Below are 26653 nucleotides of genomic sequence, written 5' to 3'. Positions count from 1 at the left end.
TTTAAAAGTGTGGACTATTAGCCATCCATAGAATGTTCATGTTTAAAGTATGACACATGATTACATTTTTCTTTAAAGCATAAGTTAATCACTTGTGATGTATTGAATTAAATGGAATTGATGTTTCAATAAAATAGTATAACATCTTCTTTTTGATATTGTGAGATCCTTTAGCTGCAACAATCAGAAACAGTTTAATTACTGGCTTATGAGTTATTTTACTCTGCTAAATTAATTCAAAGATTAAGTATGTGACCCATTCTTTTTTACCTGAAAGAGTTAATGTTTCTTTGCAAACTTGTATTTCAAAATAGTTATCTAAAGATAAGATCTATCACATCGTCTCTCTTAATCATTAATAGCCCATAACTAGGATTTGACTTTTGACTTTTATGTTAAGATCAAGCAGTGACAAACATTTGTTTGGTTGAGAAATCTGAAACATGTGTCGATGATAGACAAACCATCGTTGTTGACCACCATGTCACGGCCAGGAACATGAGTCTACTGCATGCTGAGCAGAATGTAGGTCGAAGGTGTCATTCCAGTTACAGTGGAGCTGTAGCAAAGCAGATTGCTCCATGCTTAATATGAATATTCTTTTAAAACTAATAGTTATTTGGTTAATAGAAGAGGAATTGTAGTTATCTCTAGATAATTCTGTGATATTTAGGTTAATATTGAAAATTTATGAATCCAGGAATTAAGGTATAGTTGTTCTTTGTTCATTCATTCAGCATATTTATTTATAATCATTGTTTTTTAAGTTTTAATATCTACCTTAATACCTCAAGATCATTCTTTCTAAAATGGGAAAATACCAATTTTGAAGAATCATTTAAGTAAGTGATTCTACTTTCACAAATTGTTAGCATTCTGTCTATTCATTTAGTATATCTTTTTTTTTCCTAAGGCATTCTCTGTATTATTCTTTCTGTACTGGGCCCTGGTTTTACTTGTTCCCAAGGAAAACAAACTCACATTTAGGTGATATAATCAGAAATGATCGTCAAGCAGTCATTACTGAATACTGGAGATAACAGAGTCAATGTTTTAGAGAAGAATAATAAGAGACTAATCCCCAATTTGCGTTTTTTAGAAATATGCATTGTTAGTAGGAATTTGGTATGCCTCATGTGTAGCAAGCATTGGTCACAGTTTAGGTCCTAATGAGGGTGGGCTAGGGACATAAATTACACTTCTTGGGAATTGAGTATGCATAAAATAAGCTATTCAGAACTAAATGCCTTTCCAATGCAATATTCTCCTGAAATCATTTAATAGAAGTCTAATATTTAAAAAATAAAACATTACAATAAAGTACTCTCATGACATTACTAATTAAGCACAGAGTAATACAAATGATCTCAACCTTTATAATTATACTTCATGCAAAATCACAGTTATGTCTGCATGGAGGTTTGATATCCATACCTGCCCTTAATTCATGATTCAAATATAGAATTGTATCACGAATTGTCTCAGTACTGGTCAGTCTCCCTCAGACCTACTAGCTTAACTCCTTTCTGCTACTTGAACATGCCAGCCTTTTTCCTGCCTTGGGATCTTGAATTTACATGTTTCCCCTGCCTAGAGTGCTTTTTCCTCCAGCTCTCCCACATGGATGGCTCTCCAATTTCATTTCCACAGAGAGGCCTCACACATGAATATACATAATCACTCCCTCTCAGGTCACTCTTTGTTTTTTCTTGGCTGCATTGGGTCTTCGTTGCTGTGAGGGGGCTTTCTCTAGTTGCGGCGAGCGGGGGCTACTCTTCGTTGCGGTGCACGGGCTTCTTATTGTGGTGGCTTCTCTTGTTGCGGAGCACGGGCTCTAGGTGCACGGGCTTCAGTAGTTGTGGCTCGCAGGCTCTAGAGCGCAGGTTCAGTAGTTGTGGAGCACGGGCTTAGCTGCTCCGCGGTATGTGGGATCTTCCTGGACCAGGGCTTGAACCCGTGTTCCCTGCATTGGCAGGCAGATTCTTAACCACTGCGCCACCAGGGAAGATTCTTAACCACTGCGCTACCAGGGAAGTCCCAGGTCACTCTTTGTATAGCACTCATGCCACCTAACACAGACAGATGATCCAGCTTATTTGCTTGCTTGGTAATTAACTAAATTTCCCAGTAGGTTGTAAAGTCTGTGAATAAAAGCACCCTGACTAGCTTGTTCACCATTGTATCCCCATCACACAGCACTGCCTGTGCTAGTAGATATTTTCTTTATGAATGAATGAAGAATAAAGTACAGATCAGAGGACTTCCCTAGTGGTCCAGGGGTTAAGACTCCGTGCTTCCACTGTAGGGGGCATGGTTTCAGTCCCTGGTCAGGGAACTAAGATCCCGCATGCCCCTCAGCATGGCCAGAAAAAAAAAAACAAAACCCAGATCAGGCAGCCATTCAAAGTTCCCACTGTCTTTAAGGAGTAAAAGACTCAAGTTTGAGGAGGAAATAACTTGGCTTGTTTCAAATGATAAGAAAAGAATCACAAAGTTAAAAATGCATGCACATGAAGGTTTTGTATCCATTGGATGTATTAAGAAATTATATTTGAACTTGGACACTGAGGGCTTGTAGTTAAAACTAGAACTCTATCATGGTTAACTTAAACAATTAAGGGAGATATATTGGAAGTATACAGGAGTATGTCATAGTACATAGGACAAGAGTGATGGGTTTCAGGGGGACTTGGAACTAGGAGCTGTAAAGCTTTTTGGGTCCCAGGCACCATCTCCATGGATCTGCTTTATTCATTCAGTCTAGACTTTCCCTGCTTCTCAACCTTATGGAAAGCAGATGGTTACTCTGTAGCTCCTATTTTACTTTTCCTTTTAAGAGACCAGTTCCATTTCTAAATTCCCAGCAAAGAGAATCTGATTGCCTAGATTGAATTTGATTCAGTCAGCTGTGGCCTGGAGGACAGGGTCAAAAAGTAGGCAGTTCCCTGTCGGTCCAGTGGTTAGGACTCTGCACTTCCATTGCAGGGGGTATGGGAACTAAGATCCCTCATGCTGCACTAAGTGGCCAAAAAAAAAAAGAAAAAAAAGTACCAGTTGGAGTATCTGAGCTTATTTCAGAGGGTGAGGGAAGAGTTAAGGGGGTTATTTGTGGTCTGGTAGACACACAAAGATATTCACTATCAAAGATGTGTATGTTCACTAGCTTGGAGAGGTGTACATTATAGAATATTTAGTTTAAAAAAGTAGGTTATAGGGGCTTCCCTGGTGGCGCAGTGGTTGAGAATCTGCCTGCCAATGCAGGGGACACGGGTTCGAGCCCTGGTCTGGGAAGATCCCACATGCCGCAGAGCACCTGGGCCCGTGAGCCACAATTACTGAGCCTGCGCGTCTGGAGCCTGTGCTCCACAACAAGAGAAGCCACGACAGTGAGAGGCCCGCGCACTGCGATGAAGAGTGACCCCCGCTCGCCACAAGTAGAGAAAGCCCTCGCACAGAAAACGAAGACCCAACACAGCCATAAATAAATAAATAAATAAAAATAAAAAAAAAAAAAGGTAGGTTATAAAACTTCATGTATAATAGGATCCCATTTTAATAAAAGTGGATATATAAGTATGTATATACACATTAAAATATCTGGAAATACAGGGACTTCCCTGGTGGTGCAGTGGTTGAGAATCTGCCTGCCAATGCAGGGGACACAGGTTCGATCCCTGCTCTGGGAAGATCCCACATGCCGTGGAGCAACTAAGCCCATGCGCCACAACTACTGAGCCTGCTCTCTAGAGCCTGCGAGCCACAACTGCTGAGCCCGCATGCCGCAGCTACTGAAGCCTGCGTGCCTAGAGCCCGTGCTCCGCAACAAGAGAAACCGCTGCAACGAGAAGCCCATGCACCGCAACGAAGATTAGCCCCCCATTCACCACAACTAGAGAAAGCCTGTGCGCAGAAAGGAAGACCCAACACAGCCAAAAATAAATAAATAAATAAATAAATTTTTTAAAAATCTGGAAATACAGATACTAAAATGCTAGCAGTGGCTATTTCTATATAATAGTATTATGTGCTTTATATTTTTTCTTTATACCTTTAGTTTGAATTTTATGCATGTATGGAGTCTGCATTTATTTTTTAAACCTTTTAGTATAAAAAACTTCAAACAGGGACTTCCCTGGTGACGCAGTAGTTAAGAATCTGCCTGCCAATGCAGGGGACATGGGTTCGAGCCCTGGTCCAGGAGGATCCCACATGCCGTGGAGCAATTAAGCCTGTGCGCCACAAGTACTGAGCCTGCGCTCTAGAGCCCGTGAGCCACAACTACTGAGCCCATGTGCCACAACTACTGAAGCCCGTGTGCCTAGAGCCCATGCTCCATAACAAGAGAAGCCACCGCAATGAGAAGCCTGCGCACCGCAACGAAGAGTAGCCCCCGCTCGCCACAACTAGAGAAAGCCTGCACACAGCAGTGAAGACCCAATGCAGCCAAAAATAAATAAATGAATAAATATATTTTTTAAAAAACTTCAAACATATAGACAGAATAATATAATCAACTGAAGTACCCATTATCCATTTTATTGAAACATGGGCAATCTTATCTTACCTATTACTTTTCTTTTACTGTCTAAATATTTTACAAAAAGTATATTTTATTTTATAATTTAAAAATTAAAGCAAATTTTTTTCCTTTAAAAAGTAGATAATATTTGGAATATCTAGCTAACAATTTGAGAAAAAAATAAGAATTAAACTTATACTTTATATTTGTGCCAAAATAAATTCCAGGTGCATTAGAAATTCAAATATTTTAAAAAAGGAGCAATGAGTACTAGAAGAAAAAAATATAAGTGAACTCATTTGGAACCCAAAGACTAGTAGGTTAAATAAAATATAGTAACAAAAAACTGCATTAAAAATCAACTAAAAATCACTATATACAAAATTAAAATGCAAGTGAAAAACCAGAAAAAAATTGCGTTTTGTCAGAAAGTAATGCCATATGCAAAAGACAAATACTTGTAAGAATAAATGGGCAATAGATATGAACAGGCAAGTACCCAAAGAGGAAATTAAAGTGGCCAATAAATGTATGAAAATAGTTACTCTTAACTAGTAATGGAAGACAGACAAATAAAATAATAATCACAGCTGATTTTTCTCCTAAGAAATCAATAGAGAAGATATGGGGAAATAGCCACTCTCCTAAACTACTGAAGATGTAAATTGGCAAACCTTTCTTTTTCTTTTTTGTTTTTCTAACTGAAGTATAATTGACTTACAGTGTATTAGTTTCGGGGTAAAACCTTTCTTGAGGACAATTGACAATGCATATGAAAGCCTTAGAATTTGGAATACCTTTGGCCTAACAATTATAATTAATAGGAATTTATCACGGTTGTGCATAAAGATGTAGCTAAAAATATTTTATCACAGTACTATTTATAATAGTGAAAAATAAGAAACATGCCCCAAAAGAGAGGATTACTCTAATAATTTTTAAGATTTTGGTATATCTGTGCAATGACATATTACGCAGTATTTTAAAATAATGTAGACTAATACTTAATGACATGTAAAAATATAGTTGACATAAGTAAAAATCAAACAAATTGAGAACAACTAGATGGCCACTAAAATATTAACTGTGTTTATTTTGAGGTGTTGATTATAGCTGCCATTTATTTCTTTGCTTATCTGTGATTTCTAAGCATGTATTTTATAACAAGGCAAGAAAGCTATTTTAAAATAGTGATTGGTTTTAAGCAACAGCTTGGAATATATATGCTTTAGTTCTTTCTAATGATGCTCTGTCTATACAGATGTATTGACTTGTTTTAAGACTGTCCACAAAAAAAAAGCTGTCCAATGAAAGAAAATGAGGAAGCTGGTAGGGTGTGTGAATTAGATTTATGGCCTGAAGTATGTGGGAAACTAAAAAGACAACTGTCATTAGAAAACTTAGTGCTAAGAGACCTCTTTTTGTTTTGATATAGTTTTAAAGTTGAATCTATTAATATATAGTCTGATTATTTGGCAAGAAGGTCTGTGCTACTGTGGTTCAGAATTATTACTAAGGGAATTAAAAATAGGAGCAACTGAGTCTAAATGCTTTTATTTTTGTTGTGGAAAAATTAGCTAAATAAGAAAACTAAGGGGACTTCCCTGGTGGCACAGTGGTTAAGACTCTGCACTCCCAATGCAGTGGGCCCAGGTTCTATTCCTGGTCAGGGAACTAGATCCCACATGCATGCCGCAACTAACAGTTCGTATGTCACAACTAAAGAGCTCTCAAGCTGCAACTAAGGAGCCCATATGCCACAACTAAGGAGCCCGAGAGCCACAACTAAGGAAGCCCACCTGCCTCAACTAAGACCCAGTGCAACTAAATAAATAAATAAATAAATGAATAAATATAAAAGAAAACTAAGGTGTTGAAAAATCAATGAGTAATATTGATTATGGCAGACGTCCATTTCTATGCCATTATTTTAAAATATCTTTTCTGCAGATATCAAAATGCGAGTTTGCTACTTTGAAAAGCAGTTGGTTATGATAAATTATGACTGTTTAGGAGACCAAGTAATCTTTAGAAAAATTTTTGTTAAAATGATCTCTAGCGTTCTTATCTTATTGCCTTAATACAACATTGATATTTTGCCTCTTTATATCCAAATTCCTTAATGTGATGAAAGTTGTATTTAACTGATTTAATCAGGTCAATCTATTTAATCTGATTTTGAGCCTAGATAATTTCCTTTTTGGTAACTTTTTGTTTTTGTTTTGTTTAAGATTGTATTTGGGAATTTAAATATCTTTTTGTTCAGCGCAATTGCATCCTAGAGAACCTAGAATTGCATACGACACCATGGTCATCTTGTGAGTGCCTGTTTGATGATGATATAAGGGCAATTACATTTAAAGCAAAATTTCAAAAAAACACATCCTCCTTTGTGAAGATGTCAGATTTAGCGACACACCTAGAGGAAAAGCGTTCAGGTAAGACCTTTATTTATATAAGACATTGCTAGTTTTTTTTTTTAAATAAATTTATTTATTTATTAATTTTTGGCTGCGTTGGGTATTCATTGCTGCGCTCGGGCTTTCTCTAATTGCGGTGAGCGGGGGCTGCTCTTCGTTGTGGTGCTCGGGCTTCTCATTGCGGTGGCTTCTCTTGTTGTGGAGCACGGGCTCTAGGCACACGAGATTCAGTAATTGTGGCACACGGGCTCAGTAGTTGTGGCTCGTGGGCTCTGGAGCGCAGGCGCGGTAGTTGTGGCGCATGGGCTTAGTTGCTCCACAGCATGTGGGATCTTCCTGGACCAGGGCTTGAACCCATGTCCCCTGCATTGGCAGGAGGATTCTTAACCACTGCGTCACCAGGGAAGTCCGCTAGTTTTAATATAAGCAAAGAAGCTGCCATTTGTGGGGAAAATGTGTAATTGAATATAAAAGTGAAATATAGATCTCTGTAAGTAACTGAAACAGATACTGACATCTGCCAAACATTTTGCCTACAATCCTTTGAGGTTAATTTGTAATTATTAGGGATTACCTAAAAATATTTTTTGCATGTAGTTAAAAGCAGCTTATCATTTAATAAGCCAGAAATAGAAAAATGACTGTAGCCAGAATCACTGTTGAGATAAACATTTTATCAAGTTACTTAGCTATCATCTATACATGAGTGTTAAAAGTTAACATTGATACAGAATTTACGATATTTACTTACTGCTTTGTATAATGTAATAACATACTTCCTGAACTCAAATATGCGTGTGTGAGTGTGTGTATAAATTTCATTCTCAGAAGCATACTACATGGAAGAATGCCTGATGAATTTTATACACACACTCACACAATTTCCATGAACTAAATATAATTAATTTATTTTGAGTGCAGTAGTAAAAGGAGTATGTTTTAGGTTCAAAATGCTATACACTTTGGAATGAAGAGAGAGTAAAATAGTGAAAATAACTAGATAAACTGCTACAATTTTAGTGGGAAATACTTTTCACTAAATTGCATTCCTAACTACAGAAATGATGCTAAAAAGATGCTAACTCCTGGTTGAAGGTATAACAAATTAAACAGCATTTAAAGCTATAGTTAAGGTTGCTAAATGCCAGTAATGAGTAAATGTCAGTGATTATCAGTTTTGGAAACTAATAGAAAGTTTTCCAGCAGCTACTACAGCAAATGTATTTATTTATTTTTAAATATTTATTTATTTATTTATTTTTGGCTGCGTTGGGTCTTCGTTGCTGCGTGCGGGATTTTCTGTTGTCAAGGCAAGCGGGGGTTACTCTTCGATGCGGTGTGCGGGCTTCTCATTGCTGTGGCTTCTCTTGTTGCGGAGCATGGGCTCTAGGCGCGCGGGCTTCAGTAGTTGTGGCACGTGGGCTTAGCATTCGTGGCTTGCGGGCTGTAAAGTGCAGGCTTAGTAGTTAGGGCGCATGGGCCCAGTTGCTCCACAGCATGTGGGATCTTACCAGACCAGGGCTCGAACCCGTGTCCCTTGCACTGGCAGGCGGATTCCCAACCACGGCGCCACCAGGGAAGTCCATAGCAAATGTATTCAGAGGGCAAGTAAGGGTTGAAAAAAATGAGATGTTTCTGCAGGTTTATTGTTAGATAATTTAAGTTTTTTAATGAAGAAGAAAAATTTGGTCAAAAATTTTCCTCAGAATTTGTGTAAGATTACTATATTTGGTGCTTTTATAGGTTGAGTTATTGAGAATAACTCAGGAACTTTGGATCTTGATACTGAATTTTAACTTTATTCTCCAGTCTGCATAAATAATTTTCTGAATTCTTATAGATGGTTTTAGATTTTGTTAAATGCTAAATGTGTTTTAAGTGGACTAAGATTATTTTAACAGTTTTTCTAGTGAAAAGAATCTGGTCCCAAATAAAATAAGTTGAAGCTCCTAAGAGATCACATGCTAAGATTCTAAACTATATTTCTTGGGCTTTTTACTAGCATGATATGCCCATTTTTGGTTCATCCACAGAAATGTTAAGAGTTGTGTCATATGCAGTTAATAGGATACTTCAGAGTTAGTGGTTTTCTTTTTTAAAAAATAGTTAATTATTTATTTATTTTTTGGCTGCATTGGGTCTTCGTTGCTGTGCGTGGGCTTTTCTCTAGTTGCGGAGAGCGGGGTCTACTCTTTGTTGCGTTGAGCGGTCTTCTCATTGTGGTGGCTTCTCTTGTGAAGCACAGGCTTTAGGCACGTGGGCTTCAGTAGTTGTGGCTCACAGGCTCTAGAGCGCAGGCTCAGTAGTTGTGGCACACGTGCTTAGTTGGTTCACGGAATGTGGAATCTTCCCGGACCAGGGCTTGAACCCGTGTCCCCTGCATTGGCAGGCAGGAACCACTGTGTCACCAGGAAAGTCCAGAGTTAGTGCTTTTCAAATGTGATTCAGAGTGTCAGCTTAAAAAAAAATTTTTTTTTTTTTTTAAATTGGAATGACCATTCTTAAATTTTTATTTATTTATTTATTTATTTTTGGCTGTGTTGGGTCTTCGTTTCTGTGCGAGGGCTTTCTCTAGTTGTGGCGAGCGGGGGCCACTCTTCATCGTGGTGTGCGGGCCTCTCACTATCGTGGCCTCTCTTGCTGCGGAGCACAGGCTCCAGATGCACAGGCTCAGTAGTTGTGGCTCACGGGCCTAGTTGCTCCGCAGCATGTGGGATCTTCCCAGACCAGGGCTCGAACCCGTGTCCCCTGCATTGGCAGGCAGATTCTCAACCACTGCGCCACCAGGGAAGCCCTAACAAGGTTTTTGGGATGTAATTTTCACACAAGAAATTACCCTTTTTTAAAGCATGCACATTCACATTGGTGAGTTTTGACATGAAACCCGTGCAACCGTCACCACAGTCATGAAACCGTCAGCTGTCTCTCTGTAATCTCTTCTGACTCCTCATTCCTGCCCCCGATTCTTCCAGGCAATCAATCTGCTTTCTGTCAGTAGAGATTACTTTGAATTCTCTATGGTTTTATATACATGGACTCATGCAGTACGTACATTGTTTTGTTTGGAGTCTTTAACTTAGCAAACTCTTTGAGTTGTATCTATGTGGTTGTGTGTATCAGTAGTACATATTATATGAATATACTGTGATTTGTTTATCTGTTCAGCTGTGGATGGACATCTGGATTGTTTCCAGTTCTTGGCTATTATAAATAAAGCTTCTATAAACATTCAAATATAAGGCATTACATAGTCTTTCTTTTTTCATGAGTAAATACCTAGGAACTGAGTCAATAGCTGGATTATATGGTAGGCATATGTTTAACTTTTAAAGAAACTGCCAAAAAATAAAAATAAAGAAACTGCCTAACTGTTTTCCAAAGTAGTTGTACCATTTTACATTTCCACCAGCAGTATATGAGAGTTCTGTTTTTTCCACACCTACCTCAACACTTGGTATGGACATTCTTTTTAATTTTGTTCATTCTAATAGGTGTGTAGTAATGGGTCATTGTGGTTTTAATTTGCATTTCCTTATTGACTGATGGTGTTGAACACCTTTTATGTACTTTATTGCCAACTATATATCTTCTTTGATGAAGTGTCGATTGAAATCTTTTGCCTACCTAAAAAAATTGACTTGATTGTTTTATTGAATTTTGAGAGTTCTTTATGTTCTGGGTAAAAATTATTTCTCTTTCTTTTTTTTCTTTTTTTTTTTTTTTTGGCTGTGCTGTGCAGTTTGCAGGATCTCAGTTCCCAGACCAGGGACTGAACATGGGTCACGGCAGTGAAAGCCCAGAATCCTAACCACTAGGCCACCAGGGAACTCCCTGGGTAAAAATTCTTTATCAACTATAAGCTTTGCAAAAATGTTGCTTGTCTTTTGCTTGCCTTTGTTGTAGTCTTTTACTTGTCTTTTCATTATTTTACCCAGGTCTTTTGAAGAGCACACGTTTTAAATTTTAATGAAGTCCAGTTTATCCATTTTTTCTTGTATGAATTGTGCTTTTGGTGTCATTTCTAGGAAATCTTTGCTAACCCAATGTCACAAAAATTTATCTCCTACATGTTATTCTAAAAGTTTTAGAGTTTTAGGTTTTAAATTTGGGTTTATGATCTATTTTGAGTTAATTTTGTATGTAACGTGAGGTATGGCTTGAAGTTGGGGTTTTTTTGTTTGTTTTTTGCTGTATGACTATCCAGTTGTTCAAGCACTAGTTGTTGGAAAGATTATTCCATTGAATTGCCTTTGCACCTTTGTCAAAATCAGTTGTCCACATGTATGTTCTATTTCTGGACTTCCTTCTGTTTTATTGATCTATTTGTCTATCTTTCCACCAATAGCACACTATTTTGATTACCTAAGTTTTATACTGATAAGTCTTGAAGTCAGATATTGTTAGCCTTCCAACTTTGTTCTTTTCAAAGTTGTTTTGGCTGTTCTATAACCTTTGCATTTCCATGTGGATTTTAGAATCAGTTTGTCAATTTCTACAAAAAAAGCCTACTGGGATTTAGATTGGGATTGTGTTGAAGCTATAGATTAATTTGGGGAAGAACTGAAGCATCTTAACACTGAGTTTGCCAATCCATGAACAAGATGTATCTCTCCATTTGTTTAGATCTTCTTTAATTCCTTAGCTGTGTTTTATAGTTTTCAGAGTATAGGACTTTCACATTGTTTGTCAGACATACCCCTAGTTTCTATTTTTATGCTATTATAAATGGTATTTTTAAGAATTTCAGTTTTAATTGTTTATTGGTAATATGTAGAAATACAGTTGATTTTCGTATATTGACCTTGTATTTTGTAACTTTGCTACACCCACTAAACTCAGTAGCAACTCTTTGGTGGATTTGGATTTTCTACATAGATGGTCATTTTACTTGTGTTAAGACAGTTTTACTTCTTTCTTTCCAGTCTGGATGCCTTTTATTTATTTTTCTTTCCTCGTTACACTTGATAGCTCCTCTAATACAATATTGAAAAAAAGTTGTAAGAGCAAGCATTTTTACCTTGTTTCTGATCTTAGGGAGAAAGCATTTATTCTTTCATTATTAAGTATGGTATTGGCTGTATGTTTTTCATAGATGCCTTTATCAGGTTGATGAAGTTCCCTTTTATTCCTAGTTTTTTGAAAAAAAATTGTTTTTTAATTTTTTTAAAAAATTTATCTATTTTTGGCTGTGTTGGGTCTTTGTTGCTGTGTGCAGGCTTTCTCTAGTTGTGGCGAGCAGGGGCTACTCTTCGTTGCAGTGCACGGGCTTCTCATTGCAGTGGCTTCTCTTGTTGCAGAGCACGGACTCTAGGCACGCGGGCTTCAGTAGTTGTGGCACGTGGGCTCAGTAGTTGTGGTGTACGCGGCATGTGGGATCTTCTCGGACCAGGGCTTGAACTCGTGTCCCCTGCATTGGCAGGAGGATTCTCAACCACTGTGCCACCAGGGAAGTCCTGAAAAAAAAATTTTTTTTAAATCAGAAATGGATGTTAGAATTTTTCAAATGATTTTTTTGCCATCGATTGAGATGATCATAGTTTTTTTTCCAATCTTTTAATATAATTAATTACATTGATTGATTTTTGCATATTAAACCAACTTTGCATTTCTGGGTTTTTTGGTTTTTTGGCCACGCCATGCACGGCTTGTGAGATCTTAGTTCCCTGACCAGGGATAGAACCTGGGCCCTTGGCAGTGGAAGCACGGAGACCTAACCGCTGGACCGCCAGGGAATTCTCACTAACATCTGTTAATAAGAATTTTTATGTCTGTGTTGTCTGCAGTTTTCTTTTCTTGTAGTAACTGTTACCGAGTCCAAGCTCACTTTGCTCACCGCGTGGCAGGCCAGTAAATTGGGAGATGAGGTGTTGAGGCAAGGAATATGACTTTATTTGGAAAGCCAGCAGACCAAGAAGATGGTGGACTAGGGTCCCCAAAAGACCATCTTATCGGGGTCTGGATGCCAGTTTCTTTTATAGAGTCAGAGAGGGAAGTAAAGTAAAAAGGCAAAATAGAGAGGGAGAGGTGGCGAGGAAGTAAAGTAAAAAGGTCCATCAGTCTGGCAAAACATCTCCTGGAATGGCCAGCCTCGGTGAGGGGATGTGTTAATTTCTTCTTTCTTGCAGCCATTCACAGGTGGGCAGGGTTCCCTGAGGCAGGCCATTATATATGATTATAATAACAAAAGCAACGGTAAGCAAAGGTTAAAGTCAAAGAAACAGATCCAACATGGAGTCCCATTTAGTTCTTCCCTGTTACATATCTTTTTCCGGTTTTGGTGTTAGAGCAATGCCCTTAGAATGAGTTGGTATGTAGTTTTTCCTCTTCAGTTTTCTGGAAGAGTTTGTTTAGAATTAGATTGATTTCTTCTGTACGTGTTTGGTAGAACTCAGGGAAGCCATCGGGGCCTGAAGTTTTCTTTATTGGAAGGTTTAACTACAAATTAAATTTACTTAATAGATATAGGGCTATTTTGGTTATCTGTTTCTTCTTGAGTGAGCTTTGGTAGTTTGTATCTTTCAAGAAATCTGTTCATTTCATCTAGGTTGTTGGCACAACAACAGCAACAACAATTTATTGGCATAAAGTTATGATATTCTCTTATCCTTTTTGATATATGTAGAATCTATAGTAATATTTGTAACAGGGAAGAGGTAAATCGGACTCAACGTTGGACCTGTTTGACTTTAACCTTTGCTTTTCGTTGCTTTTATTATTATAATCATACATAATGGCCTGCCTCAGGGAACCCTGCCCACCTGTGAATGGCTGTAAGAAAGAAGAAACTAACACATCCCCTCACCGAGGCTTGGTCATTCCAGGAGATGTTTTGCAAGACTGATGGCCCTTTTACTTTACTTCCTCACCGCCTCTCCCTCTCTGATTGTATAAAAGAAACTGGCATCCAGACCCAGAAAAGATGGTTTTTCAGAGACACTATTCTGCCATCTTCTCGGTCTGCCGGCTTTCCAAATAAAGTCGTATTCCTTGCCTCAACTCCTGGTCTCCGATTCATTGGCCTGTCTGGTGGTGAACAGAGCAAGCTTGGACTCATAACAGTATTACCTGATATTGCTAATTTGTGTCCTCTCTCTTTTTTTTTACTGATCATTTTCGCTGGAGTTTTACCAATTTTATTAATCTTCTCAAATAACTACCTTTTATATTCATTAATTTTTCTCTGTTTTTCTATTTTCTATTCCATTGATTTCTTGTCTGATCTTCATTTTTCCTTTCTTCTGCTTTCTTGGGTTTCACTTTTTTACCTTTCTTAAGGTGGAAATTGAGGTCGTTGATATGAGACTTTTTTTTTTCCAATGTAGGAGTTTAGTGCCATAAATTTTCCTCCAAGTACAGCTTCTAAGTTCTCTATCCAGTGCACTATGGATTACAAGATTTTCCACTCTAGCTGGTGGGAAGATACACTACTCCCAGCTCTGTGCAAGCTTCAGTGATTGTTCCCAGTAATCCTTTTCCATGGTTCTTTCCTTGGCCTCTGGTCACATATATTGGTCAATACTCAGTTGAATTCTCCAAGGGGTGGACCCTCTGCATTTCTCCAGAGTTCTCCCTCTGCACTTCTCCAGAGTTCTCTCTCTTTGCAGCTCTCATCTATCTAGTGCTCTGCCCTGAGAACTCTAGCCATACTAGCCTTCCAGACTCAAAGCTCTGTCTCCTCTCAACTCAGGGAAACCACCAGTCTCTGCCTGGGTACCCTTTCCTTCACCACAGCCAGGAAACTCTCTTTGTAAGCTGGGGCAGTCACCAGGCTTACATCTTTTGCTTCTCATCTGTTAGGGATCACTATCCTTTGTTGTCTGATATCTGATGTCTTGAGAATTGTTGTGTCATACATTTTGTTTGGTTTTTAGTTGTTTCAAGTGTCTGAACTATTTTTATACACAACACTTCTGACATCAAATGTATGGGTTTTTTTTGTTTGTTTTTTTGTTTTTGTTTTTTTCACACCAATAGCCATTTCTGTAACTCTGAACACCAACTCGGTGTCCTACAGTTCAATATTGATGCTACCTGCTTGGAGTTAGTATCAGACTCCACAGGTTTAAGAGCTCAGTCCCACAGGACTGTCCTCACTTCAGATGCCAGTCTCAAGTATTAGGTACCCTGGGTACCCTTCTGTCTGACTTGGCTACAAAGTTGGGAGTTCCCACAGCCCTCCCCACTTTCAGGCTCAGTAATTTGCTAGAACTGCTCACAGAACTCAGGAACTCTCTTTATTTACATACCAGTTTATTATAAAGGATACAACTCAGGAACAGCCAAATGGAAGAGATACATAGGGCAAGGTATGGGGGAAGGGGCGTGGAGTGTCCGTGCCCTCTCCAGGTGCACCAACCTCCCAGCATCTCAGTGTGTTCATCAATCCAGAGGCTCCTTGAACCCTGTTTAAGGTTTTTAATCAAGGTCTCATCATGTAGGCGTTATTGATGAAATCATTGCCCATTGGTGATTAGCTCAATCTCCAGCCCCTTTCCCCTCTGCAGAGGTCAGTGGGTAGGGCTGAAAGTTCTAACCATCTAATCTGCCTTGGTTCTTTTGGTGACCAGCCCCCATCCTGAAGCTACCTATGGGCCCCAGTCACCAGTCATCTCATTAGCAAAGAAAGATACTCTTATCACTCTGGGAGATTTCCAAGAGTTTTTGGAGCTGTGTGCTAGGAACTAAGGACAAAGACTGAATATTTACTTTTTATTATATCACAAGGTAGGAGCATAAATCCAGTCGCTTACTCTACCTTGGCCAAATGCCAGGTTAAAATTTTACAAGTTGTGTTAATTCAGGTATGTGTGTTTGAATATTTTCCAAGATGTGATTATAGGTTAGCATTATTACATTATAAAACTAAGCTAAGGAGAATGCAAGTAGAAAACAAAAACAACAACACCTCTCAAAATATCCACCTTTTAATTGAATACAGAGATTTATTCTCAGAGAAGAACTCCATATACCCACTTCTACATGGAAACATTTATTGATACTGTGATCAAACGCAAGTTCGTGTGCCGGATGCACAGTGAGGCCAAACAAACCAAAATGTCAGAGTTTGGAGCAGAGAAAGGTTTATTGCAGAGCCAAGCAAGGAGAATGGGCAGCTCATGTTCAAAAAATCCCAACTCCCTGGTGGTTTTCAGGGAGAAGTCTTATGGGCAGTATTTGGGGTGAGAGATGCAGGGTGGTGCTCTTGGAATCTGTGTGCTCAGCCTGAAGTTACCATCCTCCACTTGGGTTGGGGCCTTAGTTCCTGCAGAAGAGCTCAAAGATACTGTTATGTATATTCCATGAGAAGGAACCAGGACCCTGCCCCACTGCTGTACTATTGTTTCTTGACTTCTCCTCCCTTGTTTCTGCATCTCCTCCCTTCGTTGATTAGCAACTGTTTGAATCTGCTCTTCGGAACTCAGGGAAGATCAAGGAGGCTGAATGAAGCCTATTTCCTACAAACAAGAAATGAGGACACAGAAAGGATTTGTACCTGGGAGAGCCCCACAGGGTCCTGCTCTGTTTCAATACTAACAGTTAAGTTAAATTAATAATACTTCTGGAAAATAAACACAGATGATAGAAAATTTACAAATTTTTATATCAAACAAAATTTTGATACAACTTTCAAAAATGGAAGTAAGTGGCTATAGAAACTCTAGATTTATACTAGTTGGTGAAATCTTGGGTAGTGTTGTAGTGCCATGTAAATTTCTAACCCAGTTTCATATTTATATGTCCTTCCTGTCCCCGCCCCCCACCCCCAAAGCCCCACAGGCTTGTGGAGCTGGTCACTGCAAGAAGAATGCCATAGGCAGCAGAGGGGCTACATTTAATTTGGTGTCACAGAGAAGTCTACTCTGTTATCTACCTTTTACATAAAACAGCTACTTGCTGGGATTGGAGACCTAGAATTAGATTTTAAAATAAAAATAAACAGTATTACGGACAACAACAAATTAGGTGGCCACAGTTTTGATGATTAATGGTACTAAGTATATAAACTCACCAATTTGGGGGATGAGGCTGGGAATTGGGACTATTCTTGCAAACCCTGGAGATGTACTCCCCAGTGGGAAACCATGCAAAAACTTCGTGCTGTTATAGTCAGTCCCTGGTTGTGAAACTGAGCAGGACCCTGCGGGACCTTCCCAGGTACAAAAAACTTTCTGTGTCCCCAGTTTCTTATTTGCAGGATAAAGGCTTCAGCCTCCTAGACTTTCCTGAATACCAAAGAGTAGATTCCAACAGTGACTAACCAGGGAAGTAAGGGAATGCAGAAACAAAGAAGGAGCAGTCAAGAAATCATAGTGCAACTATTAAAGCAGGATCCTGGTTCCTGCTCAAGTAATATACATAACAGAATTTTTGAGTTCTTCTGCAGGAACTAAGGCCCCCACACTGGTGGAAGATGGTTAACTACATGCTGAGACCCCAGACTGGTTGAAATCAGAAGTCTGATGATTGACAATCCTGGAACACCGCCCTGTTACCTCACCATTAACCAATCAGAAGAAAGTCACACCCTGCAGCCCTCATCCCGAATTTTGCGCAGCAAAACTTCTCCCTAAACAAGTTCCTAACGCATAGCATAGGTAACTATATTTAATATCCTGTGATAAACCATATGGAAAAGACAGTATGCAAGTAAACGACTCCAGGTACACATTTTTTTTTTTATTTTTATAAATTTATTTTATTTATTTATTTTTGGCTGCACTGAGTCTGCGTTGCTGCGCGCGGGCTTTCTCTAGTTGCAGCGAGCAGGGGCTACTTTTCGTTGCGGTGCGCAGGCTTCTCATCATCGTGGCTTCTTGTTGCGGAGCATGGGCTCTAGGCGTGTGGGCTTTGGTAGTTGTGGCTCCTGGGCTCTAGAGCACAGGCTCAGTAGTTGTGGCGCACGGGCTTAGTTGCTCCATGGCATGTGGGATCTTCCCGGAACAGGGCTCGAACCCATGTCCCCTGCATTGGCAGGTGGATTCTTAACCACTGTGCCACCAGGGAAGCCTGTAGAGGCTGTAGAGCAGAGATTGGCACACTGTAAATCAACTATATTTCAATAAAACAAAAACAAAAACACTTCTCCCTGAAAACCATCAGGGAGTTTGGATTTTTTGAGCGTGAGCTGCTCATTCTCCTTGCTTGGCCCTGCAGTAAACCTTTCTCTGCTCCAAACTCTAACATTTCAGGTTTTTTAGCCTCAGTATGCACTGGGCACCCGAACTTGTGTTTGGTAGCAGTATCCTGTGTTCACAGAGGCCCTTTTAGCTATTTTCAGTCTCTTGATGTTTAGCTATGAGGGTGGAATTCATAGTTTTTATCATTGTTTATGTGTTTTTAAGACAGACATGGGGAGAGCATGTGGAAATACAAGCAATGTTTTTCTAACCTATTTCATAGTTAAATAAAAGGCAGAAGAAAGGGAGATTAACAGGGGGAATTTCCCAAGAGGGTCTGCTTCCTTAGTAAAAGCCAGAGGGGTTGAGGCTGTGCCTGCCTCCTTGTAAAGAAATGAAGATTCTGGGAATTCTCTGGCGGTCCAGTGGTTAGGACCACGCTTTCACTGCAGTGGCCTGGGTTCAATTCCTGGTCGGGAACTAAGATCCCTCAAGCTGCGTGGTGCAGCCAAAAATTAAAAAAAAAGGAAGGAAGGGAGGAGGGGAGGAAGGAGGGAAGGGAGGAGGGGAGGAAGGAAGGAAGTATCCTGTCATCAGCAGAATATCAGTGCCCAGCAGGCCGTGAACCCCTTGAAAGCGGTATCCACATTCATCATGAACTTTTAATTCAAGAGTTGTGTAAATTTACAAAATGTTAGCAATTATATTAACATTCTTCTAAAATTATTGGGACTTCCCTGGTGGTCCAGTGATTAAGAATCCGCCTTCCAATGCAGAGGACGAGGGATCGATCCCTGGTCAGGGAACTAAGATCCCACATGCCGTGGGGCAACTAAGCCCACGCACCGCAAGTACTGAGCCTGCACACTCTGGATCCTGCGCGCCACAACTAGAGAGAAGCCCACGTGCTGCAACGAAGAGCCCATGCACCGCAACGAAAGACCCTGCATGCCACAACGAAGATCCTGCGTGCCGCAACTAAGACCCAACGCAGCCACATAAATAAATAAATAAATATTAAAAAAACAAAAAACATGGGTGAGCTATGCTTTAATAAAAATAAAATTACTGAGTTATTTCATTAAATAATTTCTTAGTGATTCATCATGTCTATGGAAAGACGTGATGAAGAGTCTGCTATAGTTTATTAGGTATGCTGACCGCTACACACCCTTGTAATTTGTGTAGAGATATATGACATGATTGGAAGAGATGATGAAACAACCTTCAGGCACTAAAAGACTGAAGCAAACTGAAGGGCTTAGGAATAGGAAAGTCGCCATTAATGAGACCCCTGCAGAGATTACCAGGAAAGGGAACAGGACACTGAATGATGAGTTCTTGACCCGGAGTGTGCTAAAAGGATGAAGAGGAGCAAATTCAAAGCCTTAAAAAAGGCTTTAAACTGAACATGGAGAGGAAAAGAGAAGGTTGCTCAGATAAACTCATCAATCTCACTAGTATACAATAAGGCAAAGATAAATTAGAAAAAAAGAATGTCTGGCAGATAAGAGATACTCAGTATTTGTTGAATGAGTGAGTGCATGAGCCAGTGAGTAGTGAATGAACATGCTTGAGGTGCCTGGTGAGTCACACAGAAAACATTTAGTACATGAGGACCCTCAGGGCTCACATGGCTATGTAACCAACACCCAGTGTGTGGATGATGATGGGTGGGAAATTGAAAAAAAAGTTTAAAAAGATGGTAAGCTAGTGGTGTATTATTTTTGGGCAAAGTAGAGAATAGAAGAATTACTGACCTCCTATTTGACTTTTGATGATGATTAATTAAAAAGGAAGAAGAGATGGCATGTTAGTTAGTTTCAAGTGTTTAAAGGGATTTCTCCTAAAAAAGATTAAACTGATTTTTCATGATTCCAGAGGACAGGGAGGAAGAAAACATCCACCTTTTCAGCCAAATTAGCCAAATCTTTAAGTTGCAGGCAGATCACCCCTTACACTCTATAGTAAATACGGAAGTCCTCCGTGAGTGAGAATGTCTAGGAAAAGAGTAGAGAAGACAAAGAACAAGACCTCGGTGTATCCTTTACTATAAGTAACTGTGAATCAACTGTATAGTTAAGCATGTTTGTAAATTAAAGTTATGGTTTTGGCCTCCTAATTTGTGATATTTCTTTCTGTTTGTCTTTTACAGGAGTGATTCTAATCAAAGCCCAGATTTTAGAGCTAGTGTTTCCCGTTACAGCATCTCTGAAGATAGCTCTAAATGCTCACAGTTCTCTGAAGATTATTTTTTCTTCTCTTCCCAATATTATATATACTGGCTGTGCAAAATGTGGATTGGAACTAGAAACAGATGAGAACAAGATCTACAAACAATGTTTTAGCTGCTTGCCATTTACCATGAAGAAAAAATACTATAGGTAAGGCAACTAAGCAAGCCAGCGGGATGGAAAATGTTTAATATTATAGGACTGGAAGTGACCAAAAAATTACATATATCAACTCTTTCTAATGAGAACTAACTAGAGCTAATCCAAGAGAATAAATTTTTCCTCCTGAGTGATAAATAGCTATTTATGAAAGCAGAAATTGCCCAGTAATCATAACAGGAATTTTTAAAAAGCAGTAATTGGGAGATTTTATTGTCTTTAAGCAGCTATACTGAAGAAAACTTTTACTTGGTTTACATTTTTAACCAAGTTCTAAATGGCTCATAAGAAACTCATTTCCTCACCTTAACATATTATTGGAATTTAAAGGTTAAAAGTAATTATATGACCTAACCTCTGAGTTGTGGAAGCTAGTAAGGTGTTTAACCTTTCTGTATCTCAGTTTCCCCAACTTCATATTAGAAATTAAGGATAGCAGACTAGCACTCAGTGTTTTATTCTCTTTTCTATTTCTAAATACTGCAATATCTAAAAGCCGTATGCAAATATATTCAGCATGTTATCATGGAATACTTTAAGAAAATTTACAGAAGCTTAGTCCATAAGCCTTATTTCCCTTTACATATATTTATGTTTGTTATAAATAAGTAAATGAACTTTGCTCTTACTTTGAAAGTTGCTTGTCTGGAAAAGAAAATTGGATTCAGATGCATGGTCCCCTCCCTTCGCCTCCCCCAAGTCCATTCTCCACAGCTGACAGAGTGACCACTCCCTTCCTTTAAAACCTTTCCAGAGTTTCCCATCACACTTGCCTCTGTGGTCTCATCTGCTGTACTCCTTGCCTTGCTCAAAGGGCTGCAGCTGTACCGGCCTTCTTTAAGTTCTTTAGACACTCTGACTTTTTCCTCCTTAGGGCTTTCTCACATGCTCTTTTCTCTGCCTGACTCCACGAGGCTGGCTCCGTCGTGTCTTAGTTCAGTGGCCCTTCATCAGAGAGGCCTTCTTAGTCACCTCCTTTGTTCTCTGTTAGAGTGCCCTGTGTGTGTACCTGGAGTCGTTTACTTGCATACTGTCTTCTAAAAAACATCGTTACTGAGATATAATTCACATCCCATCAAATTAAGCCATCTAAAATGTATGATTCCATGGCTTTAATATATTCACAGGCTTGTGCAACTGTTACCACAATCAATTTTAGGTCATTTTCATCTCCCCCTCCCCCAAAGCCCCATACCCATAGCAGTCACTTATTCTCCTCTCCCACCAACTCATAGCACCCACTAGTCGAATTTCTGGCTCTATAGGTACGCTTATTTTGGACATTTCATATAAATAATCATACAGTGTGCAGTCCTTTGTGACTTAACTTTTTCTTAAGATGTTTCAAGGTTCATCCATATTGTAGCATGTATCAGTACTTCATTTTTTTTTATTGCCACATAATATGGATATGCCACATTTTATTTATCCATTCATCAACTGATGTATATTTGGATTGTCCCCACTTTTTGGCTATTATAAATAATACTGCTCTGAACATTCATGTACAAATTTTTGTGTGGACATGTTTTCATTTCTCTTGGATGTATACTCAGGAGTAGAGTTGCTAGGTTGTATGGTAACTTTTTGTTCCTTTTGAGGAACTGCCAAACTGTTTTCCAAAGCTGCTGCACAATTTTACAGTCTCACCAGCAATGTATGAGGGTTGCAGTTTCTCCATGTCCTTGCCAACACTTTTTATTATCTGTTTTTCTTTTTGTTGCTTGTGCTTTTCAAGCAACATAAAGAAACATCATATCTAAGAAAAGTATCATTCCTAAGCCAAGATCATGGAGGTTTACTCCTATATTTTCTTCTAAGAATTTTATAGCTTTAGCTCTTATGTATAGGTCCATGATCTATTTTGAGTTAATTTCTGTATGTGGTATAAGGAAGGGGTCCAACTTCATTCTTTTACATGTGGATATTCAGTTGTCCCAGTACAGTTGGTTGAAAAGACTATTCTATCCCCATTGAATCATCTTGCCACCATTGTTGAAAAGCTTATTGTCTTTCTATCCTATTAAACTCTTAAGTTCCTTGAGTGAAGGAACCAGATCTGTCTTATTCACTAGTGTATACCCAGTGCTTAGCACACTGCATGGTACAAGATATCGAGTATGTATTTGTTGAAATAAAGAATGGAGGAAGAGAGATAGCCTGGGGAAAGAGTATAGAGTGTAAAAGAGGAAAGAAACTAGAATCATCATGTGGATAAAGGGGGAAGTAAGTTTTTAGAGGGAAAATCAGTAGTCATGTTTTAGCTGTTACACGAAATTCCCCTATACTAGTGAGTCTTTCTAAATTCTGTTCTCAGTTTATTATTTTTCCCCCCGCTCTGGGTATATGTATTTAATTCAAGCTTTATAATTTAGATTCAGCATGAATCACAATAAATGGATCATCAGCAGAGTTACTAATAGAAAAATTATCATTGCCATCACCAGAAACATAGATTTTAATTCCTGTGCAATCATTACCAATTTTATCTCCAGAAATAACATCACAATATGTACCAGCAGGAAGACCAGTTTGCAAAGTTAAAGATAATGCCCAATCATCATTGTTAAAGACAGTGAATCCTCTGTTTCCTCTTCCAAAAGTTACTTGGTTGCTACCATTGTGTTTGTAAAAGGTTGGCCGTCAACTACATTACAGAACACAACCATGTTCCTTATTTGACGCCATTGATGTTCACAGACCCAGTCATTGCCACAAGTAGTATCTGGATTTCAATTTATTTTTTAATAATTTATTTTTAAAAGAGGTATATCCCTGTCTTTAAAAGTATATAGATAGAATAATATTATCCATATCGTTTTGTTCATATTGTTTGTTCCTTAGAGTGTATCATGGCATTCCTCTCCTAATAGCACTTATAAATCTTCCTCGTTCATTTTAATAGTCACATAATATTCCATTGCATATGGAATATTATGGTACTGAATACTATTGGTACTGAAAACTATTTACCTAGTTCCTTGTTTATTGACATGCAAAACAGTTTGTTTTTGATGAGAAAGAATCCAGTGGAAAAAAATAACTTGAAATTGTGATTGTGAAATACATGATTATCATCTTTATTTTATTTCTAGAAATAATTTACACAGCAGTGTAAAATAATGTCTTCTTACATTAGTATCTGAAAATTTAAAATGAAATAAATAAAATTTATTAATTTATCACTTGAAACTCTTTTTAAAAAAAAAAAAGCCCTTCTTGTATTTCTGGGATGTTTCAGGACGTCCTAGAGTTGTTTTAGGAATTAAAATTAACCCTGCATAAAAACCCAGTGATTTTTGAAATCATATTGCATTTAAACATTTCTTTAATTGAAAATCTTTTTGAGGGTCCTGTGCTGTTTACTCTTTTGTAGGCCAGCTTTAATGACCATAGTTGATGGAATATATAAGGTTTGCGTCCATGTAGGATCAAAGCTGATAGAGAAGATTCTTCTCAACATTTCTCCTGACTGGCTCAACAGAGTTATAGGTAAGATATCAACACGCCATCAAGAGGCTGTCCTTGGTGAAACCATTCATTTCAGGAGTGTAGATAGTATACTGGAACAGAAGGAACACTATACTGTAAATTAAGAGGGTTTTTTTGTCAGTATATAAGCAGAAGGATAATTTAGCTGAAGTGAAACACAAGACTATACACACTACTATATATAAAATAGATAATCAACAAGGACCTACCTGGTGTCCAACACCAGGACCTTAGTTTTATAATAGTTAAGTAAATGAATGTGCGACACTATATAAACATATAAAGATTGTCCAGTGTCGGTGGTGCGGATATGTAGGATCTTCAGCTCTGATGATAGGTCTAGTCAGTAGCTAACAACAAAGTGAAGATGACCCATTTGTCAGATGCTCAAACTCCATCCTTTTCTCATTAGTCTTAGACTCTCTAAGCAGATGAGTTAATCTGGTTCAATTGATTGCTCTGTCTGTTAATAGTGGATTATTTTTTCTGGCTTTCATTTTTGCTTGAATGCTGAACATTGCATATAGAACAATACAGACTGAGGTAAACAGTATTTGTACCTGAAGTGGGCATGCCTGTTTTCCTAGACCTTTACTGGGGGTCGGGGGTGGGCAGAGTAGTTAATCTTGTCAGACCATGAGTTGGATTTGAGTTTTTTATTGTTCTGGTTACCTTCCGGTCACCACTGGCTTCCAGTTATCTAGCATTATGTATGCTCATGGTACGGAGTGGTTCTCCAGAGAGTTTTCCCTACTATTCCTGCTTCACCAATCAGCTTTAACCCTTCACTCTGTACCTGGGCCTCAGAGAGAGTTTCTCTTCATGTTCTTGTACCTCCCCAGGTTGTACAAGCTCTATTCGTTGTCATTTGGTGCATCCCAGCCTGGAGGGAAGGGCAGGAGTGATTCTCTTTGATTCTGGTCCAGCCTTAGTCTTACACAGGCTCTGTGTGTCTGGGTCTTGGATCTGGTGCTTTCTCAGTGACCCTGCCCCTTCTGCCAAGTCAGCCAAGCTCTGCCTTGTGTCTTTGGTGGGTATCTTTGTGTGGTCCTTCCCCTCTCTCAGCAGCAGGGCACCGCTAATGGTCTTGATCCAGGGTGGTTTTCTGCCCCTCCCCCAGGGATAGAGGGATTTTCCTTTCACCTTTCCTCCATCTTCATCCTCACCATCTGTATCTTGGGGCAGTAGGACTTGAGGTCTTCCTCCAGCAGTTTAAGGCTTTTGTTCCTTAAGGGAGACGTCCTGAGTGGTGTTTTGTGCTTTTCCTCCTGGCAGCTTCTCCCCTTTCCCAGGCCTTCACCATAGCTGGAAGCTTTCTCTGATGTCTTGACCTGCATCCAGCCTTGTGAGTACCTGGTGAAGATAAGAAGAGCACGTGCCCCCTTGTCTTTGACGCTGGTCTACGCTTGGCTTTTAGCAGTTCATTGAAACTTTAAGCACATTCTTCATTCTTGCTTGTTTGGTGGACTGTCTTCTTTCTGAGCTCAGCCCCAGGTAAACCTGTGCTCCTGTCCTGTCTCTCCTTACACTGCAGTCTTCTTGGCAGCTGTACAACCTTGGCTCACTTATAGGTCCAAGAAGATTGTGATTCTGTAGTTTGTTCAGCTTTTTCTAATAATTGTTAGGGTAGGAGCCACACTCTTCCCAGTATTCTGCATCCTAATCGGAAGTCTCTCTGTTTTTTTTATTCACTTTCTTTATTAATTTTCATTCTTTCCACTGTTTTCATGCCTTTTCTCACTGTTCTTTGTTTATTTTCAGTCTTGTCTTTTCATTTTTTGCACAGTGGCAGTTAGTCTTTATTTCTCAGAGAAGCATCGTTCTCATATACAGTATAGACCTGTGTTTTGCCCATTCCTCAGACAATTAAAGTCCTCCTTCTTGGCATTAATTAAATTGTATCCCTAAGTGAAGATGTGGGCACCGTTATAAAGTGTTCATCAGATCATTCAGATTATCACTAACCTTGATTTTTTTTTTTAGCTTATCAAAGTGAAAATTCAAAAATTTTAAGTGTTGTACAGAATTCTCACACCTCCAGGAATATGTCATGGGCCCTCCAGGAGTCTGTAGACTCAATACAAGAAAGGCTGGTGGTGTTGGTTAGGGAACCAGTAGAGTCTGAGCATAGTCAGTGATGCCTTGGCTGTCTAGTGTTGAGCAACTTGCTAAATGACTTGATTGGATGTCCTCAAAAAATGAGAGGAAGCATATAGGACAAATGCAGAATACAATGACATATCCACCTAGAATCTTAGTATTTGTATACATTATCAAGATTTGATATTAAGTAACCAACTTAGAGTCCTGTTATATAAACAATAAATATGTGTATATGTAACTGTGATAAGAGCTATAGACTAGATAAATATAAGAGTACTTTTCTGATATGGACATGCCCTTTTTGTTTCAGGCTTAATTTAGGAAAAGATTAATCTCAGTTCTTCCCTCGATTGTTTGAAGAAGCCAGGGGCTGTACCATAATAGGAAACACCATCAGTCTGAACAGTGCATTACTTGTGCCTTCTCTCCAGATCAGCAGGAATTGTGCCTCATCATTCTAGAGTAACCTGTGACTAGAAAGAGAGGGGGTAGAAAGAGACATTTACAGTGGGTTTGGGACTTGAGAAACCAAGGAAAACAATGAACCCTTCAATGTGAGCATGTCCACACCCCTGGAAGGCATGCTAAGAGCCCTTCATGTTTCCTCTT

At 38.9% G+C, this 26653-nt stretch overlaps 2 protein-coding genes across 28 annotated transcripts in view; both read left to right on the top strand.

Moving 5' to 3' along the window:
- The window catches only part of GPRIN2 (G protein regulated inducer of neurite outgrowth 2), a 100237-nt gene that overhangs the window by 16962 nt on the left and 56622 nt on the right, over positions 1 to 26653 (top strand). The gene's annotated exons all lie outside the window — the stretch shown is intronic.
- The window catches only part of SHLD2 (shieldin complex subunit 2), a 102509-nt gene that overhangs the window by 68118 nt on the left and 7738 nt on the right, over positions 1 to 26653 (top strand). For 22 of the 27 annotated variants that reach the window (XR_014253250.1, XM_082424210.1, XM_082424215.1 and 19 more), the window contains 3 exons: positions 6751 to 6957; positions 20212 to 20440; positions 23826 to 23941. Coding sequence is in view for 26 of the 27 variants with exons in the window: in XM_082424210.1 (XP_082280336.1) it covers positions 6751 to 6957; positions 20212 to 20440; positions 23826 to 23941 (552 nt within the window). In the remaining variant the exon portion in view is untranslated. Of the gene's footprint in view, positions 1 to 6750; positions 6958 to 7020; positions 19095 to 20211; positions 20441 to 23825; positions 23942 to 26354 lie in introns of those variants that run through there. The other 5 variants (XM_082424219.1, XM_082424220.1, XM_082424211.1 and 2 more) reach the window with 4 other exon arrangements.

Source organism: Balaenoptera physalus, assembly GCF_965194825.1.
Source record: "Balaenoptera physalus genome assembly, chromosome: 14".
In the NCBI taxonomy this organism is placed as follows: Eukaryota; Metazoa; Chordata; class Mammalia; order Artiodactyla; family Balaenopteridae; genus Balaenoptera; species Balaenoptera physalus.
This window is presented reverse-complemented; position numbering and strand designations above follow the sequence as displayed.